The following is a 20,533-nucleotide window of genomic DNA, read 5'->3' as shown; positions in this document are numbered from 1 at the left end:
GCCTGTGAACAGTAATGACATAGTGACCCCATGTAGTCCTTTGATAATTGCTCTTTTTCACCAACAAACCAGCAATTTTACAGCACACCTGAAGGCCACAGGGCGTACTGTTAACTACACACACCATGTCTTTTCACTGGTGGGCATTTTTCAACTGGAGCTTCATAAATTTACAACATACAAACAAATAAAAAAACTGAAAATAAATAAACAAAACGAAACAAACAAAAAAAACAACCAAAAAACAAAACTAAACTAAAAAAACGAAGTGATAACTATCAATATATGATTCTTCCAAGAAGTGCTTTGCTTTTGTAGTCTGGAAGGGTATACGGTTAAATATTCATGTATTTATTTACTAAATCATTCTTTCTTAAAAGTGCAATCAGCGCCGCTACGTCATCTACCACGTGGGCTCGTTTCACGTGGTCAACCCGGAAGTCCTCGTCTGCTTCACATGTCAACATCCTTGTTGACAAGCCAAACGCTGCAGCTGAAGCGGACTCAGAGAGTCGCGTTTTGTGGTACTTCGCCTCTCTTTCTGTCGTGACTGCGGCCGCTCTCTTTGGGCTCGCCAGCAGCGATGTCCCAGGAGGTGAGCTGTCTGAAAGCACAGCTCAGGGAGCGAGAGGAAGAGATTTCTGCCCTGAAGAATAAACTGGCTCAGCTGGAAAAGGTATCAAGGTTTTTGCTAAATGTTAAGCTCACGTCTGTTTAGACGTCGTTATCTATATTTACAGCCTGGTACCTCCATCTTTAAACGTGGACATTTGATAGAGAGCTAACTAGCATGCTAGCTAGTTATCATATTGAGTTTTATTGGCGGTCTCATAAAGGTGTTCATTCAGTCACAGTCTAACACTGAGGACGTGGTTAGTGATGGTTTTGTACCTGACTGCTTTAGACTGAGAGGTGTTTCTAATATTCTGCCGCCTTCTCCTTATGTATGTGGTTGGGGAAGACAAAACATGAGGAACTTCACTGACTATAATGTACTCCAGTACAACACCATCTTTAACAGTGACCTCAGTAATAAAAAAATATAGTTGAATTTACACATTTCCAACTAAACGTCAATTTATGGCATAGCTGCTTGAATTAATTATATAGGTGCACCTAATGAAGTGGCCCTGTATGGACACATTACTGTAGCTCCAAGGATCTTATTAACAGTTATTTTATTCGACATGCTATGAGACATCACTCATCATCTGGGAATTGGGTAATTGATAAATTATATCTGAGGACAATATGCCCAACTGCCCAAGAACAATAAAAATAACCAATACCCATGTTAATGTCACGTCAGTATTATTTTAAAAATACAGTATTTAAAGCAAACACACTGCCTCAAAGCAAAAATATGAATGTAATCTTGCAATCCTGGATTATATTCATAATGATTTTGAGAAAAACCAGATAATTTCCTATCACAAAACAGAGAAGAATAGTTATACAAAAAACAGGCATTTAATGAGTCCTAGGTAAACATACAGCTAAACTTACTAGCCACTCAGACGTGCCCAAATCTCTTCTTATGTAGAACTATTGCTAATCAGCCCCTCATGCCAGACTTATTGGCTGGAGACATAGCTAAAGAGAGAAATAAACAAAGCTCATTATATTATAGAGACAGATTGTTGAGGGCAGTGATGCCGCCTGGCTCAAAGCTCTTGTACGAACTTGTTTCCTTTTATTTTGTGTAATAATAACTGTCCCGTGATGTGATATCAGAGCCATAACTCAGCACTGGAGCTGCATGACGAAGTGACACCCCTAACCCCACTGAAAGCTAAACCGGCCCTCAGCAAAGAGGACATCATGCGGTACAGCAGACAGCTCCTTCTGCCTGAGCTGGGTGTACAAGGTATGGGTGGCTACGGGTTATTCTGACGTACAGCACAGTACATACAGCATTCTGTTAAGTGAGATTTATGGCAAGACTGAATACAACAGAGTACATCTTGATTGTCCACAGGTCAGCTAAGCTTATCCAAGACCTCAGTGCTGGTTGTTGGCTGTGGAGGACTAGGCTGCCCCCTGGCGCAGTACCTTGCAGCAGCAGGCATCGGTAGGTAATCTGGTTGATTAATGTACAGCATGAACTTTTGACAAATTCGTCAAATCGTTAACCCTTCTAGAATTGTTCTTGAAATAGATATAAGTGTAAGTAATTGTTGACTTTCCAACTGTTAGGCAGAATCTAAAATTGGCAGTCAGGCTCAGTAAATAAATGTACCTTCAGGGGAGAGGTATGCAACCGTAACTATTCATCCACATTTCTCAAAGAAATACATCCCACTACCCATTTTAGCACTGTCTAATGAATGAAATCAGGTGTACTTACTGCAGAGACAAGAGTGTATTTAGAGCCATTATGCAAGACTTATTTATTTGTTTTGCATATGTTTTTCTTATGTGGTCAGACTTCTATTACCTGTTGCCTCAGGTGAAATTTCAGCTACACTTTGGCTGTATAACTAACCGGGGATAACTGGAATAAGTGAAGGAAAAGGGCGTAGGAGTTTGTGATAATTTTACCATGCTGTTTAGGGGCAGCTTCACTGAATGTGTTCAGAGGCAAGCACATAAAAGAAATCTGGGAAAAATCAATGACTGAGCGCTATAGATAAAAAGTGCTGGTGAGGTTCGCTGAACGCACACTTTGTTAAATTTGAGTTAAGTGCTTATGGTTCGCCAGTGTTATCAGTGTTTGTTATTTATTCTAAAGCCTTTCTGTGTCTCTCCAGGGCGCCTGGGCCTGCTGGACTATGACGAGGTGGAGCTCAGTAACCTGCACAGACAGGTGCTACATGGGGAGGAGAACCAGGGCCAGGCCAAGGCTCTGTCTGCTGCCAATGCAGTTAGAAGGTACTGACTGGTACCTGTACACATTTCTTGAATAAACACACTTTGTGTGCGACAATATACAATACATAGAGGTCAAAAGCAGCTTTATACCAATATCCTCTAGTAGAACAAAAGTGTTGGAGAACATTTGAGAAATGTATTCCTGCTCACTTGTGCCAAAACAGCTGAAATGGACCTGAAACACAATCATTATAGATTATTAGTAAATTAGATAATATTAGTTGACGTTCTGTAAGTATGATAATTGGTGTATTTATATGCCTTTTGCGACCCTTTGGTTGCTGTGTAATGTATGCTGGCGCGCTCCTGTCTCACCGCAGGTTATATTTGGTTGTGTATTTCTCCTCAGTCTGCAAATATTGTGTAAACATGCTATTTTAGAGACAGCTGTTTCTGGTGCTTTTCTCCCTCACAGTGGGCCTACTGTGGTTAGCACACTCACTGTACAGCCATGGCCACTTGAGGGCATCATTTCACTGACTTGGCCAAAAAAAAAAAAAAAGTGTTCAGTGTTTTGATGCTGTGTCATATTCAAAACCATCCTCGTCCTGCTCTTAGTGTTCATTGTTCATTAATGAGTTTTGCTGTATGCATACTAAAGGATTATTTATTTGTTTTGTCACCTGTTTGAAAATTGAGAGACAGACAGTGAGGATTAAGGGGGTGGGGGGGCTGACATGTGACTCAGATCCCATGTCAGATTCAAAGCTCACATGTTGTTTTGAGATTTGTTCTTGGTTTAACTGGGTATCACTGGTAATGGCCCTGATATGGGCTTATTTTAAAGTCATTATTTGTATTATAGTATTAATTCAGCTAATTATGGAGGCCCAGGCTCAACCTCTTAGGAAATTAACTGTTATTTTTGACTTATTGTCTGCAGGTTGAACTCCACTGTGGAGTGTATCCCCTACAACCTGCAGCTATCGTCAGAGAATGCCCTGCGACTCATTCAACAGTATCCTGCTGCAAAGTCCTCAACCTACATCTGTTCCGCAGACCTGCCGCTGGCTAATTCTTTGTCATGAGTATTTCTTACAGCTGCCATCTACCAAATCCTGTTCAAGCTTATGGTTTCTTATCAGTAGAAACCAAACAAGTTCTCTATATTGATAAACTCTTATGACGACACCTTGACTTTTCTCACCTCATGTATGACATTGTGGCTGATTGTTCAGATAATGTTCCCACACGTTATCTGGTGAATGACGCCTGTGTCCTCAGTGGCAAGCCTCTGGTGTCAGCAAGTGCCCTGAGAATGGAGGGACAGGTAAGATAGAAAGCCCTCTTTCATGCCATCCTCCTCAGGAGTTATAAAATCATTTATTTGTATGTGTGTGTGTGTGTGTTTGTAGTTGACAGTGTATAACTACCGTGGAGGCCCCTGCTACAGATGTCTGTACCCAGTGCCCCCACCCCCAGAGACAGTGACCAACTGTTCAGACGGAGGGGTGTTGGGAGTGGGTGAGTTTTGTCCCCTTACTTGCCCAGAAGCCATTAACTTTGTACAGAGCACAGTCTGTGTAAATGATAGCTCCTGGTAATTTTCCACTTTTCTTGAAGTTCCAGGGATAATGGGCTGCTTCCAAGCTTTGGAAGTCATCAAGATTGCCTCAGGACAAGGCTGTATCCTTTGCTTTTCCATTCTTAACTCCCACGTTACATACAGCACCTTCTTTGACCGTTTTGTCGTTTTTTCATCAGAATTTTTTGCACAGTCATTGCAGTGAAGTCAACTGCCGAGAGCGATTTTCTTTGTAGCAACATTATGGATGGTGTTTTGTGCCTGTCTGATAAAACAAAGTAAAAACAGAGATATTTTTGTCTACATTCTCTGGACTGCGCTGACTACTCATTTGTCATTGTCTCATGAAGCTGTTGTGGTTGCAGTGCTCTCATGCTAATATCAAGACTCACATCAGAGAATAGACTCGCCCTGTCATGCCGTCTGCTTGCACTGTGGTACTCACGCTAACACCTGGCTCTGATGCGTCAGCCGGGGAAGCGCTGTACTGTTTTCCTACTGAAACTCCTGAATGTTGCTATGGTGTCCATACACAAAAGGCAGACGTGCCTGCTGGCTCTCTGAATCAAGCTGCGTGGTGATACCTTTAACAAAGTGGCCTTATCCTTGACCAGTCGCTCCAGCTTCCTGCGGCCAGCAGCTGGTGATGTTTGACGCTCAAGATGCCAGATTTAGGTCCATTAAGTTGCGGCCCAAGCAGGCTGGCTGTGCAGTCTGTGGAGAGAAGCCCAGTGTAACCAAGCTGGTGGACTATGAAAGCTTCTGTGGGTCTGCTGCCACAGATAAGGTTGGTCATAAACTGATCGGATACCTCGTACTGTGGAGTCATGCACATTTTCACAGGAATGTTGGTTTTTGGAGTAATAAGAAGTGTTTCTTACATCAACTGTGTTTTGCCGCTTAATATGACACGTAGAAAGTACATGTAATTATCCCCTAATCATAGGAAAATTCTCTTATTGCCCGATTTTTTTTTCCCGTGTGTTTCAGTGCCGCAAACTCAACCTCCTCTCCAGAGATCAGAGGATCACAGTACAGGTAGGGAATATATTCTCCACAGCAGTCGGCCATTGCGTGACTCCCTGTATTTAGCGCTGTTTATTGTATGATTACTCACAATTTTCTCAGTTTTCATGTGCATTCATAAACTGATTACATCTCTGTGCTGACCCAGCCCCAAATGGGAAATGACTTAATATGGGCCTGTAGATTTTCTATGGGAAAGAATAACATGTTCTATTTGGCACTGAGAGCAGTGGTAGTGGATTGCATCTGTTTATATTTCTGCAGAATTGGCGCTTTCAAACCCGCTGAGTCATTAAGCACAGAGATGGGGATCATGATTGATTGGGCTGTAATCGAGATTGTGCAAAGGGGCTCCAGTTAGAAACAGTTTTGTTTCCTGTGATTTAAGGAAAAGCAGTTAAAATGTTCATATTACTCCACAAATCCAAATCCAAGCAGTATTTCAACATTTGCTGTGAGTAGTTTTGGTCTCCTTGTTGAACAATGGACACAAATCAGTGTCTTTTCCCAAAAAATGAAGCCACGCCTTTCTCTGATTATAAATTTGATAGTGTAAGTGCATGAAGAGCTGTTTTAATATAATTCCAGGATTATCAATCGATAACGGACAACGCAGAGCCCCATCTTTTGTTGGATGTGCGCCCTCTTGTGGAGGTGGATATATGCCACCTACCCTTCTCTCTCAGTATCCTTTCAGTGATGAGGACATAAAATCAGCCTCCCTGTGTCATAATTCTGTACTTTTACTTCATGTTTCTGTGTGATTATTCTCCTTATATCTCTGTCAGACATCCCACTCTCAAGTTTAGAGGAGAGAAAGAGTGAACACATCCAGTTATTTCAGGAGAGAATCAGCCAATTGAAACATCAGATGGCAGGTGACTGCCGGCCTCCAGGTAACATGTCAAAACACCGTTTAGGGTCTGTACATGTTGTTTGAAATGAACAGGCACGTACAGCCACTTGTGCATATGCACGGCCCACTGTGTAGTCTCATAGTGCCGGGCTGGAGGCTTATTTTGGACGGATAGTAAAAGGTTGTAATGGGGTTGCTAGGTGACCCCTTTTCCAAAACAAGTGTGGTCAACCTGAGCAGCTGGCCTGCTTCAGAGAAATTAATATTCAAAACATTATTTTGGTGGTGTTCTGGATATTCACCGTGTTGAGCTTTCTTTATCAATGAGCTAAATTTAGGTTTGTTGAGTTTTCTCATAGTGCTTCACACAGTCTTGGCCACCTATTGTATACTCACTTCTTGCATAGACAAGTCTTCAATATATTAAACATTTATCTGTTTATAAATGTGTCACTGAAACTCTCGTGTGCAGCTTTTTGTCCCTTGTGGTGTTTCTGTGTATTATTTCAAACATATGAAAAACAAGCTAAAGTTAAGATTGTTTAAGTTTAGTTTAGTTTAGTGTGTTTGAGGTCAATCCAAGGCAAACTCAGTTTAAAATTTAGTCCACTGCTGTGACCAAACTCATCTGTCAGTGTTTTCTCTTCGTGGCTTCCTCCAGTGTATGTGATCTGTAAGCTGGGTAACGACTCTCAGAAGGCGGTGCGGGTTCTGGAGAAGATGAGCGGATCAGAAGTGGACAGTATCACGGTGAAGGACATCTGTGGAGGACTAATGGCCTGGGCAAAGAGAATAGACCCCACTTTTCCACAGTATTAATCTATTAAAATGTATTTCTTTTAATAAATGCTGCATTCTGTTTGTCCTCTGCGTTGATTTATTTCCTGTATTTGTGTACAGTGAGCATCTTACCTTTCATGTAGATTGTGTTAAATGTCATGACTGACGTACAAAATGTCACATTCCAAGTGTAACAGTGGAGCAGTTCCTAAAATTTGTTGTGTAACCTGCTGTGCCTCAGTCCATCAAGTACATGAACTGGCAGTTAGATAACACGTAACCATCCTTGCAAAATCAAGTCCCTCTTCCTGTTTTTTGTCAATACTTAGAAGTTCAGTTAATTGAATATAATAAGCTTTCTTTATGTTAGGGTCCATAAACCCCAATTTTCCCTTTAAACCTCTGTTTGAAAGAAGTTAGGCTGGTTATAGGATAAGACACAGTTGAGACTGAAAGCTCTGATGAGAAAAGTTTCTTTGTTGTTTATTTGATTAAATAAATCAGTGCATTCCTCATCTTGATAGGGGCATATAGGAATCCCACCATGGACGCCTGCAGTCTCCTGGACTCCACTATGGAAACCAGCGTGTTGCAAACCGAACCGGGTCGTGTAGAATAAAGTTTTTTTTTTTTTTCCCCTTTGGCATGACCAAGTTGAAATAACGGAAAAGAAAGGCACATGCGCATTGGTTCGAGCTCCATCGGAGGCGCCATTGCCTCACAGGGGCTGTAGTTCGAGTTTTCCTCCCCACACATGGAAAGTCAGTTATGCGGAGATAATAAAAAGACTCCAAGCCCCAGCGACGGTCGCTGCTCTTTTTCTCGTCAAGCAGGGGGAGTAGTCACAGCTGGAAGGATAATAAGATGCGCATGAATTTACAATCTGGAATAAAAGATAAGAGAAAATAAATGGACGGCTCGGTCAGTCTCAGCGCGCCTGTGTGTAAAAGTAAAGTTGGTATTTATTCTCTGTAGGCTGCGACGCTGCGCTTCTGTGTGCGACTTCCCAAAAGTGCAGAATAATAAACTTCAGGCTCCGCTTTCCTCAGTTGATGGAGTTAAAAAGTTTCTTCAGTCCACTCACAATGGAAAGGAAAGCGCCCTTCGCTGACTGTGAAGGTAAAGTATCATCTCACAATGATTTAATTCGACGTTTGCTCTCAGACGGGCTTTACGTGAACGGATAGTTTCAGTGCTACAAAGTGTCCTCTGGATGTGCACATTTCGGGGGCTTGTATAACTTGTTTTGCTGGCGTCCTCGCCTCGGCTTGTGTTCTGCCAGCGAGCCAATCGAAAGTGGGAGGGGTGCAGATGTTCAGAAGCCTTGGTTCCAGATGTTTGTGGAGTTTGAATTCTTGTAAACACAGAAGTGATACGCTTTATCGACTTTTACGCGTCCCCCGGGCTTCAATTTGACTGTTTTGCACATGAACAGTTGTAGTCATAATGTTGTTACTTTTACCAAAAGTCAAAAAAAGGTCGATAGTAACGTGAAAAAAGTAGTGCTCATGAACAAAAGTTTGAGTTGTGGCTGCTTTAGCACGGCCCATTTACAGACAGGCAATGTGAGTTAGCTTAAAGCTAACGCTGGGAAGTAGCCTGCACACAAACAAAACAGGCAACAGCAAAACACAAATGGTAGTCATAGAAACTAGGAGAAATAAAATTTAACATTTTCAGAATCAGTGCTAGAAAATGCAGATATTGGTGGGGAGTGTTGCTGACTGATGTTACTGCTGGTGAAATCCATTTGATCAGTTCTTCATTGTGAAGGTACATGTGGGAAAAATGTGTTTTATATAAATCACTTTAATCAAGAAGTGTTCACGATGTGAAGAAAAGCAGCTGATTCATTCATACAGCTGACAACAGAATGGGAGGCTCAATGTTCACCAGTTATTTGCCCTATCTAAAGTGTCTTCAGATAGATAAATATGTTTTTCCTTATAAAATAGCCGTGTGTGTGTCTGTGTGTGTGTGTGCGTGTGTGTGTCTGTGTATGTTTGTGGTGACAGGTTTCCTGTGGTCAGAGTGGATTACTGACTTCAGTAAGGAGAAGAAACACCACTCCAGGATATGAAGTTTGTGGCAGTGAATTTACTGCAGAGGCCTGTGGATTGTTCAGAGACTTTTTCTCCGTCACCTGCCCACTTAATTAATGAGTGTGTGGTGTGTGAGCTCAGGTGGGCGGATAGGTTATTCCCCTCTCCATTTCTGAAAAACAATGTCGCTTTGATTAACATACAGTGCTGAGTCACTACGACTGATGAGGACCAAAGGTTCCCCCCACCAAGAGTTTACCCCCACAGATCCAGCTGGGCTTTTTTGTATCACTCCTCTCTGAGTTCTCCACTATTCAGCATTTCACGTCGCCATTGGAAGAAACCCAATGTCTGCCTCCTCTCCCCCATCCTTACCTCGAGCCTTCCTCCACTCTCTCCATCCGCACCACCCGTCCTCGTCACCGAGCCCGCCTGGACCGCTCTACACGCGGCTGTCCAACGGCAGTCATAGCGCCCCAAGCCCCACCAACTCCCGCAGCTCTTTCCATGGGGTGTCCTTCCTGCTGCAGATCGGACTGACCAGAGAGACGGTGAACCTGGAGGCCAGTGACCTGTCATTGTCTTCTGTGAAGGACCTGGTGTGCTCCATAGTGGACCAGAAGGTAAGGACTTGTCTCATGCAGGCTCCCTGTCGTGAGTCACACTGTTTTCAGTTACACAGGACGTCCCTCATCAAGCTTTCTGTCTCTACCTTCCTCTGAATCCATGCAAACCTAATACAATTAGCTTGTTTTCAAATTTCAGCAATAATGCTGAAGGCAGTAGAGGGCTAACGTGGTGATGCACCCGTGTGTTTTGCCATCTTCTGCAATATTCATCTGTTTAGGTTTTGTTTCCAACGCAGACATCTGGGCCTCGTGCCCCGAAATGAGTCAAACACCGCAGAGGCATGAACACAACAGCACTGATGCTCCTCCTGTTACAGGACACAGTCTAGTAGCACCAGCTATTTACATTGTGGTGTAATGTTGCCGGACTTACAAGATGCAAGTGCACGCATACAAGCTCACATCCACATACACACACGCATACACAGAGCTACTCGGTGGTTTTGCTCTGCCCATGTGATGTTGGAACTTCTTTATTTTCCATGACATTGGTAATGTGTTGTAATGACACTGCAGTGTAGCCTCAGCATAAGAAGTGGCTTTAAACACAAGCATAGGCCGCACAACTCCACATCATTTGCCATCTCATATTTGGTTGTGTGAAAATATCCTAAGTGAAAATCAATGGCGCCAGCTTTAATTTGCCTGTTTTTTCTTCATTTGTGCTGAGAGTGGTTGGGAACTCTTGATCATGGTGTGTGTCTGGCAGTGTGCTTGTGAGTGTGTATGTTCTTATAACATGCAAAGTGAAAATGAGGCTAAAACATGTAATTTTTGTTTTCCAATCTGAAGCAGCCCCCTGTAATAACACCACAGATTTAATGCCTTTTATGCGAAGTGGTTTTCTCTTGACAGAAAAATATGTTCATTGCACCACTACTAATACCAAATAAGACCAAAACTGTATTTCACATAAACTGGAGCATTAAACTAGCAGTAAATTTGTACAGTAATACAATTAATATTTCAAATTGAAACTGAAAGTTTAGAGCATCCATGTTTATTTATACTAAATATACAGCGATTCTCAACACATGAAGGTTCTCTAAACCTCTTACTCAGTTATTGTGGCTTCTTTGAGCCCATGGATGTGAACTGCACTTTATACTTGTGTGGGATTAATGGCGTGTAAAGCCTGTTGGAATAATGAAATGGCTCCTTTGTGCATCCACACGTTGCTGTTTTTTTTTTTAACCTCTTGTGAATAATGATGATTACTCCATTTGTGTCTGTAATTATCATTGACTGGCTAAAAAGAGGTGATTAAACAAAGCACTTTCATCAGCCACTAGGATCTGAACATGTAGGTAGGTCAGAGCTTTATTTGTGTTTCAGGTGATGATAATGGAAATAAGGGATGAAAAAATGAATGAAGGGCTTGTGCTGAGCAGCAAGTGGAAGATAGTGAAGGAGCTATCTGTATTGAGTCTGTGTCCTTTGGTTCCATGTCGTCCAAGTTGACATTCCAGAGGAGCAGGGTAATGTTGTTGTTCTTTACGAGGTCTGCTGATTCTCACTAGCTAGTTATGAACAGTTCTGGTCCGCAGAGCAGAAAATCTCATCACTGTGCATATTTACATGGATCCTGTAACATTGGCACAGTTGCAAGAATCTGTAACAGGAAAAGAGTGGGAAATACGATACTTTGAAGATGACCCTTGAAGGAAATCAGCGCAGTGCATTCATAGAGAGTGGGTGCTGATAATCTGCCAAGAAGTGATTAGGATCATCTACTGGTTTTGTGCAATTTTATCACTGTGTAGCACTTCATGCCACATACATTCATCTAAAGATACCATGGGGTGTAATGAGATATGAAAGGAAACTCTAATTTATGGCCAACAGTCATGGGAACTAAAAGGCTATAGAATAAACATCTGAACATTCTGTACATCCTTTTCATCGTAATATACTGTTCATTAGTACCACAGAACATATCCAGCCTGTTCATCCACATTATTGTGCATTTCTTCTATTAAACACTGCCAAATGCAGTGCACTGCCTCAACTATTTCATGAAATCCAGCCATATGGCTTTGATATCAATGGAAAATATGACTGTAAGCCTTGTGCACTCTCCAGTCCATCCCTGCCTCACTTCTTGTTCTGAAATATGCACGACAATGGTGAGCCTTTTACAAAGTCCACTCATGCCGGCCAACTTTTCCAGCTGAGGATCTCTGACCCTAGCTTAGCTGTTGACAGTTGTCCCAGGATGTCTCCAGTCAGCAGAACCTCAGGTGTCTGTCAGCAGAGGACGAGACAGGAAAAAGCTTTAGACTTCATGTGGTAATATCTGCATGGAGATGGAGTCTGGATGGAAGTGTATTCCCCCCTCTGTGCTGCTGTTTCCTCCGCTGAGAGCTGGCCTGCTTCACTAAGTGACTCACCATTCAGCCATGCAACAAACATGGATGCTTATCCCTACTTAAATCTGTCCATTCCATGTCAGGTTTTCTGCTGTGTCAGCTGTTGTGAACTTTCAGAGTGGGATTTAGTTGTACGTAAACCATGATATTAACCATGCTGATATCTTGTTCGCCTTCAACCTTGTATCACAGTGGCAGAGCAAGTTGTCCATCTTCCTGCTTATTATCTGGGTTTGGGTCACCAGATGCACATTTCCTGGTAGTTCTCTTCATGGGGTCCTGAGGTGCGTTCAGGCATCTCCACAGTGGACAAGATGTAGTTTGTCCACTGTGTCCTGTCTCTGCTCTAGGTTAATCGCAGTTCACAATCAGACTACCTCTACCCATAACCCTCCTTGACCAGTTGGATAAGTAAAGCTGGTTTTGTAGTTGAGACAAGGGGTTAACAGAAGCCCCGCTACAGACGCTGACAATGTAGGTTTGGATTTAGAATCGTGTTGTTGATATCACCATCACTAGATGCCTGTATTCCCCACAGTGACTGCGTTCAAATTCTTTCATTTACTTTATCATAAGTAGAGATGCTGGGCTTCACTGGAGTTACATCCAGGTAACTTTACCTTGTGTCATTACTGGTTACAAGACTACTGCTTTACAATCACTGTACATTCTTCCTTCTTCTTTAATGCTGTCTTTATTCTCAACACACTCTACCAGCATCAGAAAGTGAGGAGACAGCACAGGCTGATTAGTCACAGTCCTTGCAGTCCCCACGTAGAATCTACTTTGCTCTCATAGCCCCAGTGTGCAATTAACGTTAGCAACAGTGTATACCGTGGCTTAATCTTAGAGCCTACACACATAACTGCTATAGGTATGGAATAACCTTTTGCCACTGACGGATAAATCCATTTTAAGATTCATACTTTTCATAGCAGAGAATACAAAAACCCCATTTTTATTTTCTATATCTGCAATCTCATTCTTTCAGTAGCTTCTCAAGGCTTGTGACCATACATAGCTTAAGGACAGAAAGTTGGTTTTCTGGTGAATTGAGTGCTTTAATTTGCTGCACTGTTGCTGGTGTTAGTACAATTTTAGTTTTTTTTTTTATGTTTTATTTTAGAACCTATTCCTTCGCTGCCTTGCCAAACTATAAGATGTGTGAGATCTGTCTGTGTACTACGCAGCGGCATCTGGCAAACTTGCCCATGTCCAATTTTCAATGAGCCTCTGTATTGAATATGCTTGTTACTCACAGAGAAATCACCTTACACACCATGGATACAAGCCTTTATGCTATTACATGTGGACTCTGAATGCAGTTGGACAGCTGTATAATTTCCAAATGTTTGCATGTACTCTCTTCTACTGTGTATATTGTGTCATGGCTTCAAGGTTGACATTTCATATCTCTCCTGAACCCTTAAGTTTTGAATCAGTCTCATTGTTTGACAGGGAGTCATGCAGCCTGTTATAATAGCTGTGTATTGTATAGATTATGTTCGGCTTATTCCTCTTCCTCCTAAAGGCTCAACCACATGACTTGGCCCGAGTCTGCAGAATAGATTTGCTTTCTCTCTGTTCCCTGTACCGATCTGAAGTTGGTTTTGATAGTAGTGGTCTGGACCACATTCAACAACTTTTGTGGTTAAGGTCAACCTTAGTCCGGGGTAACCTGATCCTGATAGGCTCACTCTCTTAGAGCAGCTATTGCAGTTTCTGCTGCTGAACTCTATTGAATGATTTAGAATGTGACTATTCTAGTGTCACCATTCGGCACTAGGATTTAAACTCTTGGCTTCTTGAGGACTGTAAGAAAGGACGAAAAGGAGCCAGCCAATGGGTGGTGGAGACCCTCCCAGCATGGTACCATCCAGCCCAGATCTAACCCCATGATGGCCCGCTGACGGCTCCCCAGTGGCTACATGCAACTCCAAGTCAGGACAGCCTTGTTTCACTGGTTGGGTTTCAACTTCTCTGTCTGGTTTTTGGGGCTTGATGAATGGTGTGAGATAAACATCCATAGCTTCCACTTGTTGAACACTTCCTGTTTGGTGTCGCCCAAGTCCTCTCGTGCAGCCAGCAAGGGAGCAGCGGCGGGACAAAAGTTCACGACTCCATGAGAATGACTCCCAGTTAGCCACTTGGTCAGACTGGACAGCCAGCCAGCTACAGAACATTCCTCTTCACCCAGGCATTTTTGGAGGATGATGTGATGTTGCTTGGGATGGGTGGGATTAGACTGCAAGGAAACAGAAAATATTTGAAGCTAAACACTTGCTTTGGTAGTACTGAACATTTGACAGATTTGATGGATGCTCTAATGCCAATTGGGTGATCAACATAGTTTGAATTTCACTCTTTATGGGACCATATTTGATATCCTACAAAGGCACAATTAAATTTTCAGTGGACTTGTTTTCTGGTGAATCTTGGCAGTAAACATGTTTGATATAAACTGAGAATTTACAGTGCAGCTTGGCGTTAGTTAAAAGTTTCTCTCACTGTCAAAGGGGATGATAAAGCTTAGCAGGAAGAAGGAAATTTGAAGTTCTTCTGGCAAAGGTAATGGAAAAAAACATTAAGCCTTTGCCTCAAATGTTAGTTTTATGAATACTTTAATTTTAGTGCTTGTCCTTAGGATGTTGCTGCATTTTCACTACAGCTGGAAATGTTGTGAAAGGCAGCTGCTTCAGCCACAGGTTTCCCTACTGGTTTTGTCAGTGCTGTAACTCCCAGTTCTGGTTGAGGGTTGTACATCTGCCTCTGTAATTAGCGAGACAAAAGCTGTTTTGAGTCAGAACCAGGCTACGTTGAACAACATACAGTAAAATGGCAGAGCATTATAAAACAGAAGGGTTTGGGTTGTCCTAAACCTTTGTGTAATATCGATTGCATGATGCAAGGTAACGCTTGGCAGAGAAAACGAGACCGGCTCAACATTCCTCTTCAAGATTAATTAGCCTGAGTTGCAACAGTAGTGAAGGCTTTCTTTGGTTTGCATTTGTATGCTTTCATGGTGGTGTTGTATCTACCTTTAGGCTTTTCAAAGGTTATTAATCAAACCATAGAGACAATAAATGACTGTAATCTCACCAGCCCTCTCACCTATGATCTTTCTTAGTTGTGATGATGGACCTGGTCTTGGGAAAAAGTATCTACTAAAAGGAGCAGGAGAAAATGAAAGAGAGAAGAAAATGAGAACTGAAAATAGCAAGAAAGAAGGGTGCAGATGGAAAATGGAGGGACTGCAGTTCACATCAACCAAAACTAACTGAAACACACGGGAAATAAATTACCACCGTCTCCCTGCCTCCCTCCCTTCAAGAGTATAAGCCCACATCTGCATGTTCCTATGGAGCTGGCAGCCATATTTCACCCCAGAGGACGTCCCAGCAGCATAGGGCTTTATGTGTGATATACATGGAGCCAGACGTTTCCTGGAAAGCACATTCAGCTCCTTCTCAAGAAAAAACAGGTCACCCTTGAATCAAAATACTCACTGTTGGTATTGGTTCTGAATACACACTGTTATGGCTTTAGCCTTTTTCCAACTCAGGTTTTCAGTGTTCATTTTGCAGACATACCAGTGTGTTCCAAAGCCATGGAGTTGACTAAATGGATATCGCAATTAGGAATGCTGAAAAAACGTCTTCCATGTACAACTCAAAAGCCTACTTGCACTAGCACTAGGAATCTATCAATTTCCCCAGTCTTGGAGTAATTTGTGGAAAAAGGAGAGAGAGAGAGAAGAAAAAGGAAAAAAAAAAATCTCTGAAGTTAAGTGAGCTAAGTAATTTCTACCATCTGCAGTGCACATTTCTGCCGCCTCGCTCTCCTTTAAATGTAAAGTGGCAAGGCAGAACGCGGGGCCTGGCCACAAGAGTCAGAGAATGACAGAATGGAGAAGAGCCGTCCTCTCAGGGGAAAAGGGGCATGGGAGGCTGGGGCAGCCCCTGGCAGGCTTCGAATGGGGTACAGAGGGGGTTGTGGCCACTGTACAGCTGATGCCAAAACCATCAGTAGAAGGCCGCTCCTGCCACCAACTGTGGCTTTGCTTTGGATTTTCTGCGCTTCTAGGTTGTCCGAATGTCCTTCACCACACTTGATTTTAGCCAGTGGCGGGTGATAATCCCACATCACTCCAATCTCTGCTAATGCCAGCTGAATGGGCTTTGATTGTGATTATATTGAAGTGGTAGGCAGCAGTAATTTAGAACCATTTAATACTCAGGAATCCTGGTGACTTTGTCCTTGTGAAGCCAACCACGTGTGGTGATTTAGGAGCACTTCCTGAGAGACCCCGCTAGTTTCCATTCATAAATTTGCAACGATAGCACAACACGGTTCGCTGAAAGAGGATATTTCATTTCCCTCATTAATTTACTCATTAACAGCTTGAGTTTCTTCTCTTCCTAGACTGTTACACCTTGACTGCATTCGCTTACAAACTCAGCACACTCAAAGGACTTCAACCATGACAAATGCTGAACGAAGGAGGGGTTAAACTTGGCTTAATGACAAGAACACAACCCTCTTTAAGATATTAACCCTTGTTTATTTGGCCTAGTTAATGACTAATGTTGCTGTTCTGAACTGAGGAACCCTTCCATACAAAAGACTAGTTATAATCATGACCATATTAGATCTGTTAACATGCCAAAAATGTTTCCAGTGTCCTGCAATGAAGAGCACATGGTCTCTGTTGTAGCTACGCAGTCATATCAGTGTGGTGTTATTGATCCCTGCAGCACGAGCAGGTTGCAGAATGTCTTATTCTGTGTTGTTTTCTCAGCACTGTTTGCCTTTCCTGTCTTTCAGCGTAGAGGGTGATCTGTCAAACTGATAGCAAGGTGGCAGGGGAAGTGCAATTACATGTTGATACAACAAGTCGTTGCTAGAACAAGAAACCTACGGTGATATGAAGGGAAAAGGTCTTCAGAAATGCCACCCATACAATAAGCAACATTTGAAAAACACCACAAATGGAAAGAAAAGTAGTTGTATTACAGTTGTACTTTTGTTTGATTGGTTTGTCTGGTCATTTTTAAACCCAGGGGAAACAGTCAGCCACTCATCATGACTCCTTTTGTCACTGTGTCTCTTTCTCCAGCCGTGCTCGCTGTTCGGTTAGTTCCCCTCAGAGCCGCTCCCTGTTTCCATATTCTCTCTCTGCCCCTGCTCTCCAATCTGCTGTGGTCGGTGGAGCAGCACAGCCTGTGCAGTCTGTGTGCCTGCGTTCAAATGGCTTTTCCCTACACTGCACTTGCTATTATTCTTGTCTGTGTGTTTAAGCGTTCTGAGAAATTGCCTCTTGGTGTCTCTGTTTTGAAGACGGTGACAGCTTGGGTGTTGGAATTTGGCCGGACTGAGTGTTTAGTTTAATTTAGTTTTATTACATAGGTGCAACTGTATATCTGCGGAGCTGCTAATTTAACAGAAGAACCTCTGTAAAAAGTAAGTTCCCACTATTAATTGTAAAGAAAGAGAAAACCTCAAGCCGCTAGTCCCTGCCCACTTTGTTAAACAGACCCCAGAGCAATTATTAATGTTTCAGTTGAGCAACAGCAGCATGTTCCTACATCCTGCCATTACTGTGCACCTTCTGACCTCCTGCTCTACCAGAACAAGCGAAAGTGCTGTCACCATCAATCTCACATAAATACCCCCAGCTTCACCTGTTTATTTGCCCCGAGTGGAGGTGAATCTGTTGGCTGTCCCCCCGTTACTCCAGGCCCGAGAGGGGAGATGAAGTGTGTGCTGCAGTATATCTCTGAGGTGAAGGCGCTGGCGGAGGATCGCAGCGGGGCTATAACTCATCAGCAGTGTGCGGGGGCCTGGCCAAGCATGTTTTAGATCACACTGCTCTCTTCCTGAGAAGCTCTGGATCCTGTGACTCAGCCTTCCTCTTCTCTGCCTGGCCCCTGGACACTGTTAATGCATGCAATGCTCATGCACACACACATACACGCACACACACATGTGCAGGACATTGTCATCGAAGAGAGATGATTCAGTTTCTCTCATGCATGTAAAAAAAAAATGGTGTTATATAGGCTAAAAGCCACCTGGCTTTCATCGGGGATACAGTGGCTAGCAACCAAACAGTGACCTCACCACCATTATCTCCACTCCACTTTAGTGCGTCTGTACTCCAGGCCAAATTACCACAGAAGAGTATTGTTTCTCTGGATCCAAATAATCAAAAGCCTGGTGAAATAATTGAGGGATTTTCTTTGGAGAGGCTCACAGCGACGTTTTGTAAAAGCAGGGAGAACTGTGGCTGGAAACCATCAGCTATTGTGGTTGATGTAAATTGGGTAAGCGGTATAGCTTTGTTAGAGTCTCCTGATGATTGAAAGAGGTCTAGGATGACAGGTGTAGAGTCTCTCTACTATATGCTGTGGTCTGGACAAGGCCCTGGACCTGAGCTCGGCGGTTAAAATTGTGATTCCACCTTGTCTGCACCAGAAATGGAGATACACACAGGTCCGCGCAGGCTGCAGTCACACACATGCACAGCTCTCAGCGAACAGCGAGAAGTGAATTAAGTGCATATGAGCACTTGGCACTTTTTCAGACCCCTGTGTTTCTCATCTTACAAGTCAGCTATGTCTCAGCCAGGCTTCGGTGTTCACACTTCACTGAAACAAGCACAGACAATAAAGGCAAGAGGTGAGAAGTTGGTCAAACAATAAGTTGTTTGTCATTACGTTGACCCTTGTTTATACAAAGGCAGCATATGGCGGGGAGAGTTGAGTGCTGAGTGGCAGTGAAGATTTTCAGCTTGTGCAGTGTGCACGTTTTTGTGTGTTTTTGAAAGTGCATTGCTACAGTGTCATGCACGTTGAAGTTGACTGCAGCTGTATTTCAAGTGAAGCTTTTTTTGTCATGCTCGGCTGAGAAGCATCAGCAGCGTCATTCATGCTGGATTTGTAGCTCTGAGGAACACACTGCACGACGTTACAGCCTCGCGCAGTAAAACCTATGAATGAGCTGTGAGCCATGTTCTGCCACATGGAAGGAAACAAGTTAGTCAGCCCGTAGAGTGAGAAAGTCACAGCTTCTCTTGCCGCTCTCCCACCACATGAGTTTCCTTTCCGCTGTGTGAGGCTGCTTCAGTTGGTTACCCTCGGTGGAGTCCTGCCTCTGCAGTGGAAAAGAAGCTGACTCGACTTCAGGAGGAGCACATACTGTATTATGAATGTGTTGTGGAGGGTGATGGGATGAATTTGCTTGATCCTGCATGTGTACAAAAACGCTTGCCCGAATATAAACCATATGAGGGTTGTGCTTTGTCAGTCAGCTACACGTAGCCCCCCCCCCCCCCTCCTGCTCTTTCTGCTTCCAGCTGTAGTGTGTTTGTCTTGGCCTGTGCCTGCAAACGGAGAAGCGCATAGTTTTATGTAATGTACCATTGAAATCAAGCATCCTCCTCTGCCTTTCTTTCCATGCACTGGCTGCAGAGCAGAAGGGAAGCATGGTCTGTGGAGTTAGTTGACTCATCATGGGCTGTCGTCAGTAGATGTGCAGTGTATTGTAACAGCCTACGAAATGATCTAAAATGTCTTGCTCAGTGAATAGAACAGTGGGTGCTGTGGTGGATGATGTGGCATCACAAAGCTCTCTGATATGAAGGGATTTTATAAACTGTGGATCCGTTCACACTGAGTTAAGCTTTCTTCAAGTTTTCCAGGGATGAGCTTGTTAAAATTACAGCTAGACCCATAAACCAGCTGTTTATTGGTGTATACAGTATATTGGTAGTCCATAAAGGCCATTTATGTACATCAGTATATAATGTACACAATGTTGTTATTATTGGACTTAAACTAGAATCTCAGTCAGTATTATCAACATTGGCTTGGCTCTAACTAAAATGTACATGGTTTGGGACAAATATTAAAGGAATAGTTCAACATTTTGGAAAATCTGTTTTTCACTTTGTAGAAATAATGTGTTGCATGTTTCTCTTCTCTGGTAATGATAACAATATTATCACAATATCTATGGACATTTGAAAAAAATAAAATAAATAATATTAATAATAATAATAATAATAATAATGCTATCAATCAAACTCATCTTTGTTTATTGTGTGTTTTGACTCTTTTTTTGGCAAATGAATTAGACTCAAATATGAGTGTAGGGAGGTGGAGAGAGAGTCTGTAACCATCACGGTACAGAAGTGTACAAAAAGAACAATTACACTAAATGGATAATGAAAAGGCAACAAGGTGAACCGATACACAAAACATCCACAAGGCCTAACATTTGCTATCACAGTATTATCATATGCGTATTATTAACACAATGTTTGTATTTCACTTTTTTAAAATATCAATATATCACAACACACAGTTTTAATTCAAACAGCAAAGTAATTTTATACTTCAGATATGGAAGTGAAGCTTTTTCTTTTTATCAGTCAT

General features: G+C 42.6%; 2 protein-coding genes across 5 annotated transcripts in view; both read left to right on the top strand.

The window, feature by feature from the left end:
* Nucleotides 1–426: 426 nt before the first annotated feature.
* Nucleotides 427–7,143, top strand: mocs3 (molybdenum cofactor synthesis 3). Of its 2 annotated transcripts, none has more exons than XM_071497524.1 (13): nucleotides 427–676; nucleotides 1,735–1,867; nucleotides 1,979–2,071; nucleotides 2,751–2,871; nucleotides 3,755–3,833; nucleotides 4,028–4,141; nucleotides 4,227–4,335; nucleotides 4,435–4,497; nucleotides 5,020–5,183; nucleotides 5,387–5,434; nucleotides 6,011–6,107; nucleotides 6,211–6,300; nucleotides 6,940–7,143. In XM_071497524.1, the coding sequence occupies exons 1-13, from the start codon at nucleotides 584–586 to the stop codon at nucleotides 7,095–7,097; spliced, it is 1,362 nt and encodes a 453-aa protein (XP_071353625.1). In that variant the 5' UTR covers nucleotides 427–583; the 3' UTR covers nucleotides 7,098–7,143. The 2 variants fall into 2 exon arrangements, with proteins under 2 accessions (XP_071353625.1, XP_071353624.1); XM_071497523.1 differs by having other exon boundaries at nucleotides 428–676; nucleotides 6,211–6,318.
* A 627-nt stretch (nucleotides 7,144–7,770) lies between these two features.
* Nucleotides 7,771–20,533, top strand: part of prkd3 (protein kinase D3) — a 37,982-nt gene continuing 25,219 nt past the window's right edge. For 2 of the 3 annotated variants that reach the window (XM_071497521.1, XM_071497522.1), the window contains exons 1-2: nucleotides 7,773–8,177; nucleotides 9,074–9,723. In XM_071497521.1, the coding sequence (XP_071353622.1) occupies nucleotides 9,448–9,723 (276 nt within the window). In that variant the 5' untranslated portion in view covers nucleotides 7,773–8,177; nucleotides 9,074–9,447. Of the gene's footprint in view, nucleotides 8,178–9,073; nucleotides 9,724–20,533 lie in introns of all 3 variants that reach the window. The other variant, XM_071497520.1, reaches the window with a different exon arrangement.

This window comes from Trachinotus anak, unplaced genomic scaffold (assembly GCF_046630095.1).
Source record: "Trachinotus anak isolate AG129_WGS33_773 ecotype Australia unplaced genomic scaffold, CSIRO_AGI_Tana_v1 ptg000015l, whole genome shotgun sequence".
NCBI lineage: Eukaryota > Metazoa > Chordata > Actinopteri > Carangiformes > Carangidae > Trachinotus > Trachinotus anak.
The sequence above is the reverse complement of the archived record's forward strand: the minus strand, read 5'-3'. Positions and strand labels throughout refer to the sequence as shown.